Source organism: Ascidiella aspersa, chromosome 3 (genome assembly GCF_963924565.1).
Source record: "Ascidiella aspersa chromosome 3, kaAscAspe10.2, whole genome shotgun sequence".
In the NCBI taxonomy this organism is placed as follows: domain Eukaryota; kingdom Metazoa; phylum Chordata; class Ascidiacea; order Phlebobranchia; family Ascidiidae; genus Ascidiella; species Ascidiella aspersa.
Genome location: NC_139449.1, coordinates 25956277 through 25978275, shown reverse-complemented (window position 1 = coordinate 25978275; position 21999 = coordinate 25956277). Strand labels below are relative to the sequence as shown.

At 39.1% G+C, this 21999-nt stretch overlaps 1 protein-coding gene across 1 annotated transcript in view; it reads right to left on the bottom strand.

Moving 5' to 3' along the window:
- LOC146161157 (transmembrane protein 131-like) overlaps positions 1-21999 on the bottom strand; it is a 41519-nt gene that overhangs the window by 13156 nt on the left and 6364 nt on the right. The window contains exons 11-24 of the mRNA XM_083383453.1: positions 21345-21515; positions 17447-17555; positions 16842-17004; positions 15485-15682; positions 13792-13896; positions 11886-12002; positions 10933-11037; positions 10139-10225; positions 8095-8192; positions 5720-5847; positions 4958-5075; positions 3132-3273; positions 2223-2405; positions 508-674 (exon numbers count right to left, since the gene is read on the bottom strand). Coding sequence (XP_083239579.1) covers positions 508-674; positions 2223-2405; positions 3132-3273; positions 4958-5075; positions 5720-5847; positions 8095-8192; positions 10139-10225; positions 10933-11037; positions 11886-12002; positions 13792-13896; positions 15485-15682; positions 16842-17004; positions 17447-17555; positions 21345-21515 — 1891 coding nt within the window. The remainder of the gene's footprint in view (positions 1-507; positions 675-2222; positions 2406-3131; positions 3274-4957; positions 5076-5719; positions 5848-8094; positions 8193-10138; positions 10226-10932; positions 11038-11885; positions 12003-13791; positions 13897-15484; positions 15683-16841; positions 17005-17446; positions 17556-21344; positions 21516-21999) is intronic.

The following is a 21999-nucleotide window of genomic DNA, read 5'->3' as shown; positions in this document are numbered from 1 at the left end:
ATGTATTAAACTATTTTTTTTGAGAACGGAAGCTGATCAAAATGATACGCGCTCAGGTAGTTGTTGGAAGCAGGTTGAAGTCCAGTCTGTTGCGCAAAAATGTTAATTGCGGTCCGCTATTTTCCATAAAGTCCCAAAACCCAATATAAGCTAATCATTTTTAAAAATAAAAGTTCACCTCAAAAGTTACTCGTATCGTATATTTGTTATTTCACATAACATGAACCCAAAGCAAACAAAAAACAGTGGAAAGGACTTATTTCTCATAAAAGGTAAGGTAAAATCGCAATTTAATAAAAATTACCTTAGCTTAGTGGTCAACTATTTCAACCATAATGGTAACGCACAACCTATTTCTGGTGAAGAACGTTTAACTACGAATGGTTCGACGAGCGAAAAATAATGCTTATGAGCGTAATAGCCCTTTTGATAACGTACGAGGATATTTTGTTTTATCTTAATGTGATAATAAACGACGCGCCAGCTTTCACGGACCGCTAGGCTCACCGGAGTAAAATCACAGTGGACGAGTGTGCGTCTTCTTGCGGTGAAAAGGTGATGGCGATATTTTGGCTTTGGCCAGGGTTGAGGAAGAAGTTGACGCAGCTGCGGTTCGCCTTGCCGTTCAGTGTGTAGTCCAGCCAAACCATCTGCGAGGCGGTGTCGTGCGTTGACTGCGAGCAGAAAGGCACTGGATTAATTAGTGGGAATTGTGCCAAATGTCAGTGGCGGCAGCTCCCCCATACACGCGACTAGGGATGTCCGATACTATCGATCGGAGCCGATACACAATGCCATGTGGGAGTATTGCTACTCGTCCGATACCAGGGTGTTATCAACTGATACCAAATTAATACATAAATTTCAGCCATGATTTGCGATTCAACGCAATAATTTTGTAAAAGTAGTAGATTGACAACTGCTGGTAACAGAACTTCTTAACGCTAAAGCAAAGTTTGGTCTAATAATATGGAAAATATTGCTTCGAACTTTTCAATGATATCTATTGCGCTTATTTGAACATACTACTAATGACATCATTTGGTATCGGATCGGGCGATACGTCAAAAATATTGAGTATTGGAATAAATGCTAAGTATCAGACATACCTATTGCGCGACTATCCCGACTCTAGCTGTGGTATCACTAACGGATTGCATGCAAATCGCAGTCTAATGAAGGCACGATTGCCATTGTTTGGAGCAACAAATACACACGCTGTGGTCCTAGTCAATTATACGTAGCAGTACTACAGTATATTTTAATTTATTTTAGCTATCAACCGTGACCAAAAAACATTTAAGGTCGCATCTCATACGGAGATACCGTGATCCATTTTTTTAATAGCAATCGTGTATCATTTAAAAATTTGCAATTTAACTTTTCGAATTTAGGAGACAGTCGTGACCGTGAAACGTAAAGTACAGATTACAGCAGTTTCCATACCATCAGGAGTGTTTATTCAATAACTCTTTAAGGGCTTTATCGTTTCATTATTTATAATACTAAATTAAACGAAATGAATTGTTTTAAACAGAAAGAAAAGTCAAAACAGTGACTTAGGAATGGAGTCTTGTCTCGAGACATTATATCAGGTTCATTACATACGCAACATCTATTGACGCGTAAAAATGATCGTCTAAAAATTAACTACTACAGTGTGATTTAAGTTCAGCGCTATCAAACTTTTTAAACCCTGCGTTGTAATTCAATCAAACGTAAGCAGAGGCAAAAGTTTAAATATTTCTTAACGAAAAAGTTCAGTACAAGTCACGTCCTTGACCTATGTTACTATACAAAGCACATTCACGAAAAAAGGCGTGTCTGACAAAGGTCATGGCGCAACGCTGCTACAATTGGATTTCGAAAACAAGTTTAACGAGATTCGTCGCAAAATTTATCTGTGATTAACATAATCTAAAAAGAACTAAAATCTGAATTTACCAAATAAAAAAGGTTGCCCGCACTAACTAGATGTAACAAGTTTTACCAGAATTTTACAGAATATTTGAAAAAAAAACTAATCTAATTGAATTTGATTAAACACATTTGAAATCAAAATTAACGGTAAGCTGCAAGCAATGCGCTCCTAAAAAATAAATCATAACGTCCAAAAAACCCTCATTATTGAAAAAAATTAAAACCACAAGCGCGGAATTACACAAAACAGTTTGAAAGCGAGTCTACAAACGGATTTATCAAAAAAAACGAGAATTACTTACAGAATTCGGCGGCGCTGCGATGCTGAAAGTCTTCTGGTTGCTTATGGTGAAGCCCTCCCGCTCTAGCAAATGGTCGAGGCCCAGCGCCTTAAGCACGGCCTGGGGTTGGGGGTAGATGGAGAGGGGGAGGATCTGCAGGATGATGGGTGAGTCGGAGGGGTTGTGCAGGGTGATTTCGTTGACCTGCGGTGGACGAGAAATAGGGGCGTTAAAGATTTACGGGTAAACTCTGTTATGGCAATTCATGGGTTATATGGTTTAAATTAAAATGTACGTTGTTTAAAAACCGAAATACTGGAATAACGCGCACCGTTTCGTCTAATCTGATAAAATGTAAAAAAAAAATTTAATTTTAATCTGATAAAATGTTTTTTCAATAATCCACTAAATTAAACGATTAAACAGGTAGCGCGCCATAGAACAATGCATATAACTTTAATCCCATTTAAACAATTAAAACTTTGGACACCACTCAGTTAATTGTTGGGCGGGTTTCTCACACTATGTTGGGCAAACTGATGTTTGGCGGCCCTGTATTGCTAATTCGTTAAAGTCGGGAGACAAAAACTACTAAAAAGTATGATAAATAGTTGGAAACTTGGAATACAATTGAATGTATTTGAAAAAACGCTTCCTTCTTGTAGGTCATACCAATTTTATTGTTAAACAAATTAACTTAAAATTAGCATATTTCTATTTTTAATTATACACGTATGTCGTTAGTTTTTTAATGATGGTACTAAACAGCTGTGGTCTAAAAATAACCTAAGCATGCTGGTATACGTTTACGCGATACCCTAACACATTTTGAAGAATTAAGGTCGACATTTATCTTGCAAGGGTCAAGGTGATTTCCATTATTCACATATTCAGTGCAACACTTTTTGAAGTAGACCCTTTTGCACTCACCGCCTGTTTGCCCACATGGGTGAGTGGAAACTTGTACTCTGGCTCGTCAAGGTTAACCAAGGTCGGCCAGTAGAGGGAGGCCAGAGCAAAAAACTCGTAGTCGCGGATCAGACTCGTGCTTAGCTGGAAGGTGGCGTTAAAACTGGGGAAATAGGGTTAGGTCAAGTTTTCGTGATGGAAAATCCAATCAAGTTGAACAGAAGGACAACATTTCTGATTAGAAGCCAACAAATTATGGTTTAAAGGACGACTGACTTGGGTTAGGCCTCCAAAGGCTTTGATATGCGTGCCGTTTTTCATGGGACAATACAACTTGGGGCAGATCACAGTCATAAGTACAACAACAAATGATTCAAATTGTTCAACATTTGTACATTATCAGGTTCATTAGCATTTAAATTGTTGCACAGACAGCCAGATGGCTTTAGTAAGAAACCAAACAGCTTGTTTGACACGAGGTGGTTTAACCTCGAATCTGTGATTCTGTTTTGGACACGTGTTTTTGCGTGTAAATCTAAAAGTGGAGCCGACAGCTGTTTTTTCGAAACGTCACGACACGTTTTGTCCAATATATATCCTCGATGCGTCGCACAGGTCGCAGCGTCGATTTGCACCAATTATACTAAATCGGACGCCGGTGTGTTGCTGGCATCACTACGATTAAGGCGTGATCGATCGTCCATTGGCCGGCTGTGTATAAGGTAAACTAGAAACCATCGTCCGTAAATCTTAACTATGCTTCCCATAAAATCAGTCAGCGAATACGCCGGTCTGTTTGCGTTAGTTAACGCAAGATATAAGTTATGTATGTTTGTCGTTGGGTAAGACAGCAATGAGCATGGTCGCGCTCTGCTAACCAGTTTGGTTTTCCTATCTCGTTTTCTGAGTAAACCCTGTTTGTTCATGGCTTTGTAGGAATACTTGGATAACGCCGGGGTACTAATGACGTTACGCTGACCCGGTAAACTTAGCAAGGGAAAAAAAAGTGCGACAAAACATATAAAAAAATATGTGACTTTGCTTATACTTAGTACGCGTATTTAAATTTTAGGTCAAATTTAGTTGGTTAGGAATTAAAAAGTATATTAATCAAAACTCCAAACATGAAAGCCCGACCAGAGTCAAGCGCCCCGTTTTTTTAGGGTTTTCTGCCGTAGCCAAGCAAAAGTGAAAAGACGAAAAAGACAATTGCGTCATCAAATAGACATATGTTGAAAAAAGCGTGACCAACGTTGCGCCATTGTCTGCTCGGGATTAGTGTCGCAACAACATGTAAATAAAAAAATATTATCGATTCGGAATTAGGCTTTCAGTCGCGCGTTGTAATTCGCACCAAGGTTCGGTCGCATTTACATCGTTGTTTTGGACCAATGCGGTCTTTTATTTGCTTCGACAACGCACTTGTGCAATGTCCCATTTTAATTCATTTGCAATCGTCGCGACGCCAGAATTTTTTTAGGACAAAACTAAAAAAATACATATGTAAACACACTCGTTGAACTAACGATGAGATCATTTTAAACGGGTGCCGTAAATGATCCTATTCGTATTGTAAAAAACGAATGGAAACAAGCAAGCATGCTGGAATGCAAATTAGCATTTACCTAATGCCATGAAACAAGCACACACATATGTGTGTTTACAACTGTGATCTGGCCCTTCTGACGCTGCTTTTTGATCAACGATTAGGGCTTACGTATAATTAGTACACTGCGATGGCTTTCAGTAACCAATTTGCTTCTTTTTTTACTGTGATAAAGGCACAAGATAAAGAAGTTGAACCAACACTATTTTAAACGTGAAAAAAGCACGGAGCGTATTCTCACCTTGTTGCGTTTTCTTTCTGTAAACTCTTCCATCGTTCCTGTAGCGTTTTGTAGAGCTTCAAGTCGACGTCGGGCGCCTCCTTGCCCAGGCTCAGGGTGGTCAGCCAGTGATGTCCCACTATAAGGTTGATACGAGTTTGCGCGCATCAGAAGCTATCAAGTTCTACGTGGTGCGACGCGTATTGTGACGAGAACCGATGATGGCGGTTAGAAATTGACGAGAGGCATGTTTTCAGTTGTTGGGCATATATTATACACTCTATACGTAGATCGTGTATGCAGAACGCAATGGCTATCAACGGGTTGTCGGCGCATTGCTTAGCATGTAAATAGCGTATTTGGGTTTCATAGCAGTTACATTACGAAAAAAACGATCGTCCATTTACAAGCAGTGTTTTAATTACATAATCGTCATAATGTGTTGACTTGTCTTGTTGCAGTTTTCGTGGTAAATTAATTATTTTACACAGATTTGAAATAAACTCATTAAAGGCAAATTTAAATCACTTTACCTAGAATTTTACCTTTTTGTAAGACGTAATAACGTTTTCAGTCAATTTATTTAAATTTAAAAAATATTGCTTGAAACCTAAAGCGACAGAAAATTCATCGGACAAGAATACTCAGCAATTTAATTGGTATAATTATTTACAAAACAAAAAACAGGAATTAAACATACACGGCGAACATACACTTTTAAAATCAGAACATACCACATTTGTTACCCGACCGAAGTTTATTTAATAAAGATAGGGAACTTACCTGTAGTGGACGTGGGTAGTCCTGCATAGCAGCGGTCGGGTTTGCAGTCTTGTCTGGGGTCGAAGTAGATCTTGCCCACCCGCACCTCTTTGTTTGGTTCCAGCTCGCCAACCACGTTCTTCAGTTTTCTGCAACAAATCCAGATTTGGATTACTATCAGTTTTGTCACACGGTCAAAAATTGTGTTTTGTTATCAAACCTACTGGACTGTTTTTCGTTGATCTGCGACAATTATCTTGGAGCAAAATATCGACGGCAAATAATTGCGAAAAATGCTGCAAAAACAAATCAAACAAGGAAATAACGCATTTTAAAAAGTCCTCCGCATTAAATAGTCCGGTAAATTATCGAAACCGACCTTTCGAGAAATGTGTACTATTTAAAGGCAACGAAGTAGCAAATCTTGTTCGGCATTGGTGTATAAAAGTTACGGAAATTCGAAAGAAACCATGTAGACAGTTAGGACAAGCGTTATTTCGTTCTGGTAAATGTTGACTTGTAGACACTTGCCCGACAAAATATTAATGTAATATGAACACTGCCAAAGCAAAGCGAGCTAACTGCACTTAGGCCGTCAATTGTAAGCCGGCTTCTTTGAAGTCGTTGCGCTTAATTTTTTCGAGATAAGGTTGTGAATATTCGTCTCTGCCATAAAAAGTATAAAAATAAAAAGACTATAGATTAAAAATAATAAATCTAGACGTAGGTGAAGTATGTGATAAGCTGTGGCGCAACGGGGTCATCCGGAGCAGATCGCTACGTAAATTTCAGATCGAAACACCTTCTTGAGCACAAACCCTCGGTTGTGTACACCCTACTACACCGAGCTGCAAAACTTTGCACTAGCAATACGGACGAAGCTAACGAAAAATGTGAAAAGGGCCATGACGAAAAAAAGATAAAAACGAATACCCTGATTGGTTGTTCAAGCCACAAAAACAAACTAACCATAACATAACAGCTAAACCGAAACCGAAAGGTCTGGCTATTATTCGTTATATTCCAGGTCTGGCTGACAAACTAAAGCGAATTTTGAAAAGTCGCTTTGATTCAACAGCATTGAAATCGATAGGAAAATTGGAAACCTTTTACCATCAAGATCCAGTTTAACCGGAAAAATGCCAAGGAGCTGTTTATGAGATTCCCTGTGGAGGTTGTTCGGCAACATACATAGGGGAAACTAAACGTTCCTTTCATACCAGGAAACTTGAACATAAAAAAAGCGTGATGTCCGCCTTGAAAGGGCTTCCCGGTGAGCTCTGGCAGAGCATGTGGTTGAACTTTGACACAGAATGTTTTGGGATGAATGTAAATTTCTAGACTGGGAACTGAACTATTACAAAAGACGATTGAATCAGTCGGGATCAACCAATGTCGTAACACAATGAACAAAAAATATATGTGGTTTCCGACAATCTACTCGTCGTTGTATGGCTGTTAGAACGTTTGTTGTTCGACGGTGCAAAACAGCGACGTCTATCGATTTATTAATTTTAATCTATGTAGGATTTTTATTTTCATACTGTTTAGTTAGCTGGCTAACGCATTCTCGTTTTAATTATTAACCCTGATGAGGCCAGCTTGTATCTGCTGCCAAAACGTCGGTTTATATCTTTGTTTACACCAGAAGAGCGATTTATATCTATTGAAATGTTGCCTAGTGCAGCTAACTCTGGTTTTAGTGATTGGTTTGGTCGCAAGCTTACTGTTTTTTTGCCAAAATTTAGGTTGAAAACGCCATAAGTCCTTGACCCCATTTTTATTACAGGCGTGTGCTGTGTACATCTGCCTGGGGCGTTAACATAGGCATTATTGTGTTTCAGAACGTTTCATGCTTATCGGTGTATTACGCGTGATGCGTATAAACTAAATTTTCAATAAATCACTTGCGAAGACAAAACACCGAGTGAAAGGAAATTTTTGGTGGCAGCAATAACTTTGCTCAAGGCTCAGACTCGGTATAATATCGACGATGGGATTCAATTGGCACAATATCGCAATCAAATCGGACGAGTACCGTTTGTTTTAACTGGAATCTAGTATGTTATAGAATCCGATCCGAATTTCAAACGCCCTATCCCAATTTGTAGTAAAGGAGAAAACACAATTATATTTGGTTGTCATTTTTTGTAAATACAGAAAAAATGCACTACAGTTAACGTAGCGTAAATGACGAAAAGCGGAGCATAATATAGCGACATGGGTTACATACATACGTAGTGTAACTTACAAGTGTCGCTATGAGCATCATAGCATGTACAAAGACATTGTACATTCATCAACACACTGACAAACGCAGAAAAATAGAGCGGTAAACATTTTACTGCGCAAAAGAGCGACGTCTTGTCGGCTAAATTACAATGAATTCGACTCACCTGTAATAAAACCTCTTATCTGGCGACGCCAAGGCTTCTATTTTCGCGCTTTGCGAAAAGGAACTCGTAATGGATATCGAATGGTGAACTGTCATGCCCTGCGCAATACACCGTCAGCTTTAGGAGTAAAATACGTTACACGAACAGCTGTGTGAATACATTAGTGGTGGGTTGTTTAAATCACATATGATGACCATATGTATATTGTATATAATCTGTTTGAGACAAGCCGTTGTCGTCAGCCAATACAGAGGAAGAGTCGAGTGCCACAAAACAACTACAACATGCGCCTTGCGCTAGGCCAGGGGTTCGCAACCTCTTTTACAACGAGGCCATCTTTGAAAATTTTGAGAAATCAATGGCCCCCAATTTTTTTCAACCATTTAAAAAATTAGGAAACGTCATTTTAATTCAAAAAACGGTTTATTATTAAAAAAACTGGTTTTATTGTACAGTAACCGGTAGTTGAAATAATAAAATGATATAAATAAAACACACAATAAACATGATAGTACATAAATTTGTTATTACAAATCCACTTAATGTGATAGTTGAGGTTGTTTTTGCTCTGACAATGTCCTAATTTTGCTGGTTTAGTGGTGGAAAGAGAAAAAGCCAGCCGCATGTCATATTAAATAACCAAGACAATGCGCTACTTTGTCTTCAGTAACATCATTGTTGAAAACCCACATTCACAACGATATGTTGATGAGAAAGGCAACAGCAATGGCATGACAATTTCATTAAGCTTATAGGGTATAAATTGCTTAGTTTTGCCCAAAATGTGGTCAAACTATCTTTCTCAAAGCAAAATCGGGTTGCCGTCTCTTCTTGCGGCTTCAAGGGTTCAATAATTTTTATTTCTTTCTTTTGGTATAGTGGAGTAGACTTATCAACTAAAAAAATAGAATTAACAGGTTGAGAACCCCTGCGCTAGACGAAATCACTAATGGGACGCGATGCGTTTTACCATTTGGTATTCAATCTGTACGCGAAAGATTATATTGCCTAAAGTAACATACGATTAATAGAAAGTGATTACGTACTATTCCTGAAAAAAATAAGCGACGTGTCGTGTGTGTGCATGTGTAATTGCACGAGTGTTGGTCAAACCACGTGCGCCTTTGACTATCACCGAAAGTACATTCATACAAGAATAAATTTCACGACCAACAGCGCATTACGTCACGAAACAAGTTGAATTAACGATTTCGTAACGCCTTTCGAAACACAACGCTTTTAGGGAAATGCGTTTCCAAGTAAAGCTATATATTTACCATTATCACCCGAAATTCAATGGCGCTTTGAAAAGGGCTGTAATTGCATTTTGCAGCAGTGATTTTGATTACAATTATACTTACACTGATTTAATACTGTAACGCACGGTAAATATTAGTAATGATAACACGCAGTTGGCTGCTTATAGTTACGAGCGCGGCTATGGCTATTGTGTTTACGCTAGAGGAAGGTCAAATCTAATTATGAAATAAGATTGCATGCAAATAGAAATTAATATGTCGCAACTCACAACCGATATTTAAATAACCCATTGAATTGCAGGGATAACAATAGCACAGCACTTCGTTTTTAGAAAGAGGTAGATAACAAGGTTGGTTTTAACCGATGACAATATTGTTCGCTGAGTAATAGAGTAAAGCGTTCTGTAGTATTATGTCACTCTGAAATGATATAAGAGGTGTACACTTATTTGTGATATATATGAGGAACTGAAATATAAAAAACATATATATAATATCTATATTTAAAAAGATACTTCGCTGTCTGTATTAAAGCATATACAGACATTTAACAAACACCGCAATTTAGCCATATACTACTACGCTATTCAGGAATAAAATATTTACAGGGGGGAGCTTTAAACTTGCGGCGCTATATATCTATAGATGCTACGAACAGTAGAAAAAATAAGAAATGGAATCTTTCCCCTTAAGCGCCCAAACGAACCCATTTGTTTACGCGGAACTCGAAAAGTGCTTTGTTAACTGAAAATCACAACCCATTTTAATGTAAAAAGATTTCTTACTGGAAAGGCCGGGGCGAACTTTATGCGGCTTGGTTTGATGGTCAAAGCGCCAATGGCGATCTTCGCGTGAATCGCTATCTTCAAAACCTGCGAGTCGGTAAAATCGATTAAAAGGGACACAGAACATCCGCAGCACACAACTGATTATTTTGTGGACTCTCAGGAATCTAGATTTTTATAATTAGATTAAGTTTACAAGACGATTAACGCAGTACTAAAACACGTATACTGTCAAATAAGCCTGTGTTAAAGAATAGGCTTGTTAAAATAGGATTGGCTATTTGGCTCTTTCGTTTGTTGTAAGAGTTGATTGGAAAATGACGAGAGATTGGGTCGACACAATCTCAGTGGAATATTAAAAAGCAAAGCGACACTGTAGAGTCGGAAACTTTTAACAGCAAAACGCGGGTCAACGCATACGTAAATTCATAAGCATGGTAGCTTTAAAATAGTTTATAAGGGAAGAGAATCACCACTTTTATCTTTATCTTGCTGGTATCGGGGAATTGTCAGGTGTGTTACTTTTTAATTTACCGGCATAAATGTTTTTTTATTATTATTTTTTACAACAAAAGGATTTGTCGAAGTGACTTGACGATTGATGCACTAACCGAAAAAGTTAAGTTTTGTTTAAAAGGCGCCCGGTAATATTTTTCGACCTTAAAATATATTTTAAGATTAGTATGGTCACCACACCGCGCTTCTTTTTAACATGTTATTGCGTATAACGACGGTTTAGTGTTTGAAGAGCATATCAATGTGCAAGGCAACGGCGCTTGACTTTGTAGTCTCACCTCGAACTTCGTGTAGAGATTGAGGGTTCCGTTGAGCAACGTCTCAACGCCGGGAGCCTCCAGTTCGACTTGGAACGACACGCACGAATCGGGAGGCAAGACGAACTGCGAGAAAAGGAACGTATTTTTACGAGTTGAAGGAAACCAAAAGCGGTGAAGCGATCAGGCGTCTATTAAAATGGTCGCTTCAGCAGATGGTGTAAAAAAATGTTAACCACTGGTGAAGTTAAATAAGAGAAAGTAAGAAAAGTAAAGAAAACAGTTAAGGGTTGTGGCTCGATTCTTCCCATTGGCCAAGAAGAGGCCGGGAATTTTTGAACAAGTCAGTAGTGGTGTGAGCCCAGTCCTCTTGAAAACCGGTCTCCACAAGGAAGCAGGTGCTGCCACGGAGGTAGGGTCCGAGTTACAAACTGCGCAAGGCAGAAGGTAAGCATTTTAACCTTTTGTTGTGGCGGTAATACAGGTAAACATAGGTAAATATAATATAGTATAGGGTAAATGCTGAGTTATTTTAAATTTTAGTTATGCTGCTCAAAAAACCCTAAAAAATGGTAGGATTGCTGAATCAGGCAAGAACACACAGGGAGCAACTTGTAAATGAATGCGATAGAAAGCTAGAAGGCTAAATTTCTTTTTTCGGTTAAAGTTTTTTTTTTTTTTCGGTTAAAGATATCATAACAAGGGTTTTTAAAGACCCATTTGTTTTCATTTTAGCAACTGTTAAGAACTTTTGTGGTAATTTACTAATGACTATAGATACACATTTTGGATTTCATTTAGATACAGCACGTGTTTACAGAACAATCCGTTTATAACGAACCGGGTTGCTTGTGTCAACATGAAACCAGGATTTTACAAGCGCAAAAATGCAGTTTCTTTCTCGCTATTTTCCCATAGCTATTTGGGGTATCCAAGGGGTATCTGAAGGTTCTCTACCACAAAAAGCGACTTACTTTCGGAAAATGCGCGTTGAGTTGAGTGGGTTCAATCTCTTCCCCTGTGCCCGTGCTGAGCGAGAGAAGCCGTACGCTGACCCCTTTCACAGTGCTGTTGATGTTCAGCAGCGATATCTGTAGTGTGTATAAATATATAAAGGGTAATCAAGGGGCACTATATAGACAAATTGTATAGAATTATTGAAAATCTTTTGGACAACCTTGCTTAATCAGGTCAAAGTAAAAATGCATATATAACATATTATATATACACACGTCGAAGTAACAATGGAGGGAAGCTTGCTACTAAGCATTGTTGTAAAGTTCCAGCCCAAGGGACGCGCGGGTAGAATGGTGCAATTTTTTAGAGGTCACAATAAGGTCGATATTCGTGCTTTGCATTTAACTATTATGAACGATTTTCTTTCATAGGCGGTTTACCCAAGAATCCAGAGATATTAACTTGCTAGGGGTTTACAGTCTAGCCAAGATAATTGCTTGTTTTATAGGAATTTTATTCAATTTCTAAACAGTTTTTTACTTCAAGGCGAAATATTTCAAATGAACCTTTGATAGGAGATTAGGAGACCAAACTGTTTTCATAAAGGGCCGGAAAACTTTGCTGCCTGACGAACGGGACCGGATGGATAATTGCATGGATTGACGATCCCGGGCCGGATATGAAGTTTTGTGTCAAGTTGTATTATTAATAAATCTATTATTGTTAAACGAAGGATGTATAAATAACTATGCAACTAAAAAATGTAGCAAGTCCTAATAAAGTGTAGTGTAGTTCAAAATGTCATTAATGTTCAGTTTAGAATTACATCTGACAACATTTTTAAAATCTGACCCTCGGGCCATAACTTTGCGACCGCTGCTCTAGGCAGTGTGAGCATATCAATAAAAAAAACAGAAAAAACCTTATCATCTTTAAAAATTAACAAGTATTTTTTGCTTTAGCGCCGGGGCGGACGTTTAAACTTTTAGTTACGAATCACTCATTTTACTGTTAGCTTCCAAACGACGGGAAAATTTACGTACAAGCTTTTCAAAGCAACCGAAGGATTTCGATAAAGAAATATTCAAAGTGCGGCAAACGGACAGTAATTTTCAGCATCGTAATGTCAACATCATAGGAAACAGCGCTTTTTAAAAACCGGGAAAAGATTGCGACTGTGCGTTTCTGCGTGACGTGTCTTCTTCCAAGTATACAGTGCTTGCTTTGCACGTCGTTGACGGAAGTCGGCGTGACGCGCTAACAAAATATCCGGCAATATACACGCGCGTGTACAATAATAAACTGGGCCCATACATTTGACTGCGCTTAATTATACAACGCTCTAAATAGACTGCGCGCATAAAAATAACGCGGTCATTTAGTATTTTTTGTTTCATTCATAACAAAAGTTTTGGCAAACTTGGCGGCAAAGCCGAAATTACACCCATTAGGCAGGTTTTTTAGAATATAAAACGAAACTGACAACGCCACAGTTTAAAACAATTCGTTACATGTATGCTGGGAAATGTGGTGAAATATTTCGCTTATTAAGTAGTTATATATAGGAACTGAATTCGTTCGTTTTCCTGCTTATTAGACCATGGTGTTTTGCTTAAACGACATTTTAAACGTTTTGATATTTGCTAAGTGCTTACAACATCTTTGGGGGGGAATCCAGTAAAGCGCGTTGCTTTTTAAACTACACTGCGCCACGCTAGCTTCCCTTTAAAACTAGCCATGACTTTTCCAAGCAATATACGAAGTATTGGTGTGCACCGGCAGCAGTATAACTCTTGCTGATGGTACATCACCATAGAAGCGCTTTCTTCGCGAGTGGAGAGGTTTGAAAAGCGATTGAAAACCGCAAAAAGGCGGTGGAGCGCCGGGGGCTGCGCAGTCGGGCAGTGCGCACGGGTTGCTTACCGACAGAGGGTTATGGTTGAAGACCTGAAGCAGCACTTCGCGTCGGTCCTGTGTGCTCATGATGCCGAAGTCGAGGTCCTGCACGTTTCCCGACGCCACCTTGAACTGAAAAGAGCCAAATGTTAAAAAAAATCAGCAAATAGTTAGGAAGCATAGACTATAATGGCATCAAAAGTCAATAATTAAATAACCGAAAACAAACTCAATGATCCGTGCTATTTACGTAAAACAAAAAAAAAACAGCGACAAGATTACTTAACCTACGTATAGCAATTGCCTTAAATCATTTGACAAAGACATTAGTTTTATGTGGAACTAATGTTAAAACAACCAGAACTTAACTGAAAATGTATATAACTGTGCAAACGAGAGTCAACCATGATGTTAAATACCATTAACCGATAGCCATGCAAAAAACTGATGTTTGACGCCTTTTACAAACCTTAAAACCAAAGCGCACTGAAAAGCGCCAAGCGCACTGAAGCAAAACTACCGTATATCATTGTCAAAAATATTGGTCAAGGCCCAGGGCTTCGGCTAAAACCTTTAATGGAAATTTCCACTTTCGCTTTGTGTGCAAAAAGACCCCGCTTACATTTGCCGAGAAAACATAGCCCTTAAAATAAGGCGACAGAGCTAACAAGACAAGCAAACAAAGAGGAGCGGTCTCGCAGAGCGAATCATATCGTCGCGAAGCAAGCAGCATATACGGGATCGGCTACAATTTGCGGCGTCGGTGGCCGGGTTTCGGTACAGCGCTCTTTGTGTTTGCACTATTGTGCGCGATTTTCGTACAAGAGAGTACGCCTTGCTGATCTGGACCAAGCTTCCAACAGATGTATTTCCGGGTTCAATGCTGGTGTTGGTTGCTGTGTGTGACTAACATGCCTTGAACGTTTTAGAAACGACAAGAGGTGGCAACGGTGACACATACGCAAACAATATGCGATGTTAAAAAGTAAGCGCTGTTTTTACAAATTTTTCGGGTACTCCCGAGCAAAAACACGTTTAAATTCGTATAATGCGAGCATCAAGAATGATCGCATTAGCTAGAAATTTACAAGAACCAAATCGTGTTAACTGCAAAGTTTAGCAAATGACAACATCAAATACCCTAAATGAACACAACACCGATTAACGATCATTTTTACAAACAATCAGAAGAACAGTTTGTATGGGGGAAGATATCTTGAAACGGTAAACGATAAAAGAATTACTGGCAAAAACCGAGGATCCAGGAAGCTATCCTCAAAACGAGTCCAACAATCGCAAATCGCAATGATAGAAGTATTAAAAAAATATTTAGAGTTTTATTTATAAACTAATCTTACGCGGCAAATTAGTTAACACTTAAATTTTTAAACACTTTTTTACAAACAAAAATAGGTTCGATAAACTTTACATTCTTACGAACAATCGAGAGGAACAGTCTGTATGAGGGACGATAGCTTAAATCGGTAAACCACGACAGAATTACTGGCAAAGACAGAGGAACTTGCCTCAAAACGAGTCCAACATTCGCAAAGATAGAAGTATTAAAAAAATGTTTTGATTTAAATTTTCAAACTAACCTTACGCGACAAATCACACTTTTTTAGAGAAAAAAAATAGGTCCGGTAACATTTAGATTTTTACGAATGATCAGAGGAATAACAGTCATGTCAACAATGACAGAATTACTGGCAAGACCGACCTTCAGGAATCCAGTGAAGATCTGCAGCGGGAGGGAGAAGGTGGACACGTTTGTGTGGAGGACCAGCTCGTGGAGGATACTGATGTGCTCGTCGCCATGGTGACCGTGCGCGCGCACCGCGTCGGCGTCGCACTTGAGCGTGAAGCAAGCGGCTGTCTCCTGGCTCCCGATCGTCACAGGAGAATCGAAGTCGCTGATCTGGATTTTGGCATATGATGTTTAGCTGGTGGAGTTGGTGCTAGTTTTGGGGTGAGTTTTAAATGTAAAAAAACAGCCTGTGACCGATTCCCGAGCTGGATTCCCACCGAAAAAAACAAACTCTAGTCCGGCCGTGAATATACAAGCTTGTATTCCACCTATTTACGTAACTTAAATAGAGTGGATACTATACACCCAACAACGGTGTCACCTAACGCATCAAAACGTGGTTGGAAAATATTCAACCACATGATATCCCCCCTTAACAGTTACAGTTTGTGGCCTTACATATTATGAATTTGCTACTGCGCATGCGCACATCGGATTCGGGTTTCGGGATTCGGGTAGTCTTATTCGAGCACCGATCCTACTTCCACAAAAAAATGACTTCGTCGAGTCCAGAGACCGATTTTGACATCGACTACGATTCAGAACCCCTTATTTTTTATAAGTAATACATATGTTTTATAACGTGGCCATTTTAAAACCGCAGTTTCTATTTATCCTGAATACAAATTTTGATAGGTTACATTCTGACAGAAGTTATTCAATAGAATTTCAGTCATCTTAAAACGTCTTGCTTACAACATTGGTAGGTATGGTAAGTAGTATACTTTTGAGCCGAAAATTTTACTATGGAGGCTTTTAACTGACGAAATATTTCACTAGGAGTTCAAAGCGATAAAGAATCGCCTACAATGCGTGAAACTGTGAGAGGGAAGTCGGGAGAAAACGGCGGCTGTTGCTTCAACTCGCTTCCAAATCCGAAGTGTGCCGCAGGAATGTTACCCTTTGCTTTCGATAAAGAATACCATCCTCGCCCCAAAACCAATCGAGCGGCGCAGTACACTACACACTTTAACAATTCCACAAGGCGATCGCGTGATTTCACCTTACGCGCCAAGCATAACGTTACAAGCGCAGAACCGCGGGTTTTTGACGGACGGATGCAGGCGTAGACTCTTCGAACTAAAGGAGTGTCGATATCTTCGTATTTTATTCGAAACCAATACGTATCGGATGAGTGCCGATACTTTAACTTGGTATCGGGTATCGTATCCGATCCGATATTTACATCCCTAATGGCGGGTAACGATTGTACGACTTTGCATTGGACATTTTCACCAAAGAAACACTATCGGACACCACCAATGCTGACCTGATAGAAGGACGTTGCGTCGTCCGGCAGCTCGAGTCTGTGCAAAATCACCGGGAAATCGAACGTGTTGGTGAGCGCAATGTGACGAACTAAGCCCGACGGTGGCGTCTTCGACTTGGTCGGAATGTGGAAGAAGGTGTCACTTTCGTTGTAGCCTATTGTACTGCGCAAAAATCGGGACTTTGTGATGTTTTGCCGTTTAAATACAGTTTTCAATCCTCTCGGTATAAAAAAGGAACGATTGACACAAATTCCAAGTTCGAAAATTCGTAGCACACTCGCTTTCGTTTCTATAAAAAGTGTAAAACGATGCCAGGGTTATCATTACTGGCAAAATCTATTCTGTGATCTTGTCTACCTAAGCGTTACAGGCAACTTGAATTTTTTTTTAGAAAGATACTAAAGTCAAAAACAATACTATATTTAGAATTTTTATTAAATATGCAAATTTTTCTACCAAAAAATCGATGTTGGAACGAGGTACCTCTGACCTCTGTTAAGTCGAAGTCTAATTTTAGCCATATTGTATTTCTAATCGTTAAAAAAAGAAAGTGCACGACAGTGTTTGTGCTGGTAAACATAAAATCGCTAAAACACGAGCGTACCCGTTTAAAATGTTGGCTTGGTATGGAATTGAGATCTTTGCATAGCTCTTTTCTTTCGTTCGGATGATGATTTTTCCACTCCACTGTGATTCGCTCGTCACAGGTCGAACTGTGAAAATTCAAGGTTACATTTACCAACAATAATCCTTTTATGCAAAGTGATAGTGTTTTCAACATATATTTTGGTGTGTCCGAGGTCGAGTGTAATCATTTTTACTAAAGCCTTCCTGAAAAAATGTAAACTTTAAAGGCAGATTTGAAATCCAGTTTCTGCGTATTGGGATATCACTTCGAACCCATCAAATCTTTTACGTGGTAAAAACAACACATTTGTTATACGCATAAATCAAATTTCAGTCCAAATAAACAATTGTACTAGCAATTGAGACAAAAAAACACTATTTATAGAAATCCTTTGTAAGCATACTTGTACAAGTATTTACGATTTTAAGTTTGTTTTAAGGCAGCAATTTAAAAACAAATATTGGTTGTTTTACTACGCAATTGCCCAGCGGGGACTTTGGCTAGTTTCTACCACTTGGAATTCACCAGAAGCCTTGTAAAATAACCCGGCGCTTGAGGGAGACCGAAACTCGAAACTCTGATAAACCTTCTGCTAAACGCATAGAGGCAAACATTTTACGATGTGAACGGCACATTTTTTAAATTATGCAAAAGGTGGTTAAGTAAGCATAAAACCCGTGGGCGTATTAGGAGAAACAGGTAAGAATCCTTATATTAATCAACAAAATGTACACTTTGTACAACAAAAGCGCGCTACTGGTCAGTCAAGCGTGGCTGTTTGCAGAAAAGCTTGCGGTCGCTATAGTGTGTGCTTTTTTCAGGTTGTATTCTGTTAATAAATTACCTTGACTAACAGCCTAAAAACATGGGGATTTACTACGCACCGCGGCAGGGCTGACAGTTTACTCTTGAACGTCGGTGAAAAAAACAGGTTTGCAAAAATTCTTGACCGATTTATAAACAACGAAATTTTGAGCAAATCGATTTCAATATAGGAGAAAGATCGCGGATTAAAACACTCATTGTCCGTTTCTCGTGGGTTTACCATTTACAACCGGAGAAAAACAGCCTAATTTTAGAATGAAGCAACTTCTTGAAAACCCTGGGCACCCATTTCCTGTTTTAAAAGGATTATTATTATAAACGAATTCACAACCAAAACAAAGCAAAACTCGTTTCAATTGATACTGTGATTGGTCGCAAGACAAATCCTTATAGTTAGTCTCTAGTGATAACCGATAAGATAACAGTAGAGGTACGAGATTCGTAACATTTACACCTGGAGAAAAAACAGCCTAATATTAGAATGGAACAACTTCTTGAAAACCTTGGGCACATATTTTCTGTTTTATTGGGGATTAATTTATAGTTTTATAGGGGAATTAAGGCTTTCACAACCCAAACAAAGAAAAACTTGTTATAATAGATACTGTGACAAATCCTTAGTAACTAACACAACTCTTTAGTTAGTTAACTCAGGGGTCCGCAAATACTTTTGGGCGCGACCCTAAATTACTACTACCAAGGTCTCGCGACACAAATACTTTTCGAGATGTTTTTATAATAAAAAGCACCACAGTAACTTATTGTGTCTCTATTTATTAGGACAAGTCTGTGTTATGCGTTTTTTTTTATATGAAAGGGTTCTGTAACACCACTGAATAAAAGCCTTACGTGTGATGTCTCATTCGTATGACAAATATATTTTAACAATCAATATGTGTTCCTTAGGTTGCAGCCCCATTAACTCCCCGCCATAACCCCTTCAAACCACATCCGCTACATAGCTTAGTGCAATAATTACTGGCAAGGTGTGTTATGCTTTTTGGCGTGACTCACTAAAAATGCCCGGCAATTCTTTTAGGAAACTTAACATTATAAGCTGAAACACGACATCTTAGCACAAGAACGTCAAATAACCCTGCTTTGTCCGGCCTAACTCAATGCACGTCAAGCGTGACCAAATAGCCTGCATTTAGTTAGCAAAACTTTTCATTTAGAAAGATGGTCGCCGCTTCACAAAAAATAATATATTTTCGCATCACGTTAGTGTCCCACAGATGTATATAGAAAACGCATTAACCATAAAGATTCGCGTAAAGCGTCTTATAATAGCTTGTTTATATCGTAAAAGTTTGTGAAAACTACATAACCTGGTTAAGCAGTTTGTGTTTGCAAAATAATTAATATTATTAGAGACAATAGTGCTTATTAGCTATTGCGTTAAGCAAAAAAATATTTATCTGGTTCAGGTTTGCAGGTTTTAATTTTTACAGAGTAACGTTCTTACGACGCTTTGGTTAACGAAAACGGGCTAAAAAGTAAAAGAAAGTTTTTTAAGAAAAACATACTAGGAAGTAAACCCAGATTCCGGCTAAGCAGATTAGTTTGATGTTGCAGTAATGACCAAAAATAGTGTTAGATTGCCAGCGCTCTTTTCCCACACCTGGATCGAACGAAAGTCTCACGACATTTCACTGGACTTGGTGTATATATTTCGCGTGACGATGCTAGCCGCGCTCAGAGTAAGACGTCTCTTTTGTATATAATTTAGTTTCCTAAATAAAACAATTAAAAACTTACGAAATACAGCCCGCTATTAAAATATATTAAGGCATTCGCGACCCAAACTTAATGGTCCCGCGACCTAAATTTGGGTCGCGACCCCGTATTTGCCGTCCCCTGAGTTAACTAGTTGGTGACACGGAACCTCGGCAAACTTTTAGTGATAAAATAACATTCGAGGAATAAGATTCGTTGCCACGCCCATTTTGGATAAAACAGAACGCTTGACTAGAACGCTAAGAACGCTCCACGGCTTTAAACAAACGGCAAACGGTCAGGCCGCCTCGCAAACAGAGAGGGCGGGTTTGTGTGATTGTGTTTGTTCCAACGCTTCTGATCACGCCACATAGCGCACATGATGACGTAATAGAGCTGCCGGCGTGGCCTTTATAGAAAGATAACAACAATACACAATGTGGGCGGCCTGGCGGCCGGCAGGCGAAACTCGAATCAAGGAAGTTGCATCAGCAGAAGACCAACAGTGATGCGCGGTTCACGTTTTAAAAACTAAGGCTATCGGTGCATTCCTATTTTGCATACACGGTTAAGGAAGAAACGATGCTTAACACTTATCACACTATCCATCGTAGGGGTGTCTATCGCTCTTAGCCATCGGGTGGAACTAATTTCCGCCTATTCGAACCAAAACAGGAACTCGTCGGCTTACAATGCAGGGGAAGCCATACACGCCGATTATTTGTTTTCTCGCCCTGTAACAAACATGCCAGACAACACGAACTGCTTCGCAAGCAAGGAAAGCAAATTCCACCATAGTTTTAAGGATTACCAGTTCGGTCAACCATGGAAATCTGCCGCCAACAGCTAAAATATATTTCTCAGGCTTTAAAAGCTATAGTTAGTAAACAAAAACAAGGCAAAACTACTTTCTTTTTGGCGTGCGCGCATTCAACACTTTAGTAAGGCAAACAAGCTTAACACACAACACGGGTATTTAGCGCAGACATCGGTATACTACGCACAATCCTATGTCCTAATTACGCATTATTATTCGTTATTTCCAAAGTGATTGACTTTAATTTTTGAACAAAGTCAAGGATTGACATTATTGGTAAAACAAATTTTAAACTTCTTCTCGGCAATTGGTTTCTTGCACTAAAACAGCACACCAAAAAAAACAAAGCATACACCGCTTAGGGTCAATGTAATAAGCCATATGGTGCCACTGTAGCCCGTCTATATGAAAACACCAAAACTAGCTACCAAAAAACAAACGAAGTACTGGCTGCAACTCTAAACCACGAAAAGAACGTTAAACTCCGAAACACACAAGTACAGGTGGTCAACTTACCGTCGAACGAGATATTGGCCACCCTCGTGTAGACCGCCTCGGACGGCTTAAGCTTGATCGGTCTGAAGTCGACCTTGAGCGCCGGGTTTTCGGGCTGCGCTTGTATCGAAGAAACCTGCACTTCCTTCTTTCCCGAGTTGAGTAGGAACAGGTTGAGCACTTTCGCTTCGTCTGTCCAACATTTGAGTTTGTTTTAAAGGTTATAATTAGGGGTGCTCTCAGTGTCGGTACTTGTCCGATAATTAGTATAGAATTTTAGCAATGAGTTCTGATTTAAATCAGCGATTTCTGCCTTCGAAGGAAAAAATAATGTAGCAAACAACAACAGGAGATTTTATCTATTTTGCTTGTTTTACCATGGTAATGACATCATTAGGTATCGGATCGGATCGCGATCTTTTTTGTCCAAAATATCGGGTATCGGTATCGGAATGCCAAGTATCGGACATCCCTAATTTATTCAGGGTAAATTTGAAATCTACAAAGTCCCGCTTTTATCCGTAAAACAGCCGATTTTAACCGATTGGAAAAAGCCAGTTTAAAAAGAGGATAGCAAAGAAGTTACGACTGAAGCAGTATGGTGTGAATCCTGACAGTCCAAGTGGGTGCGATAAATCGCAATATTTTCAACCATGGCGACCTCCGGATGCGTTTT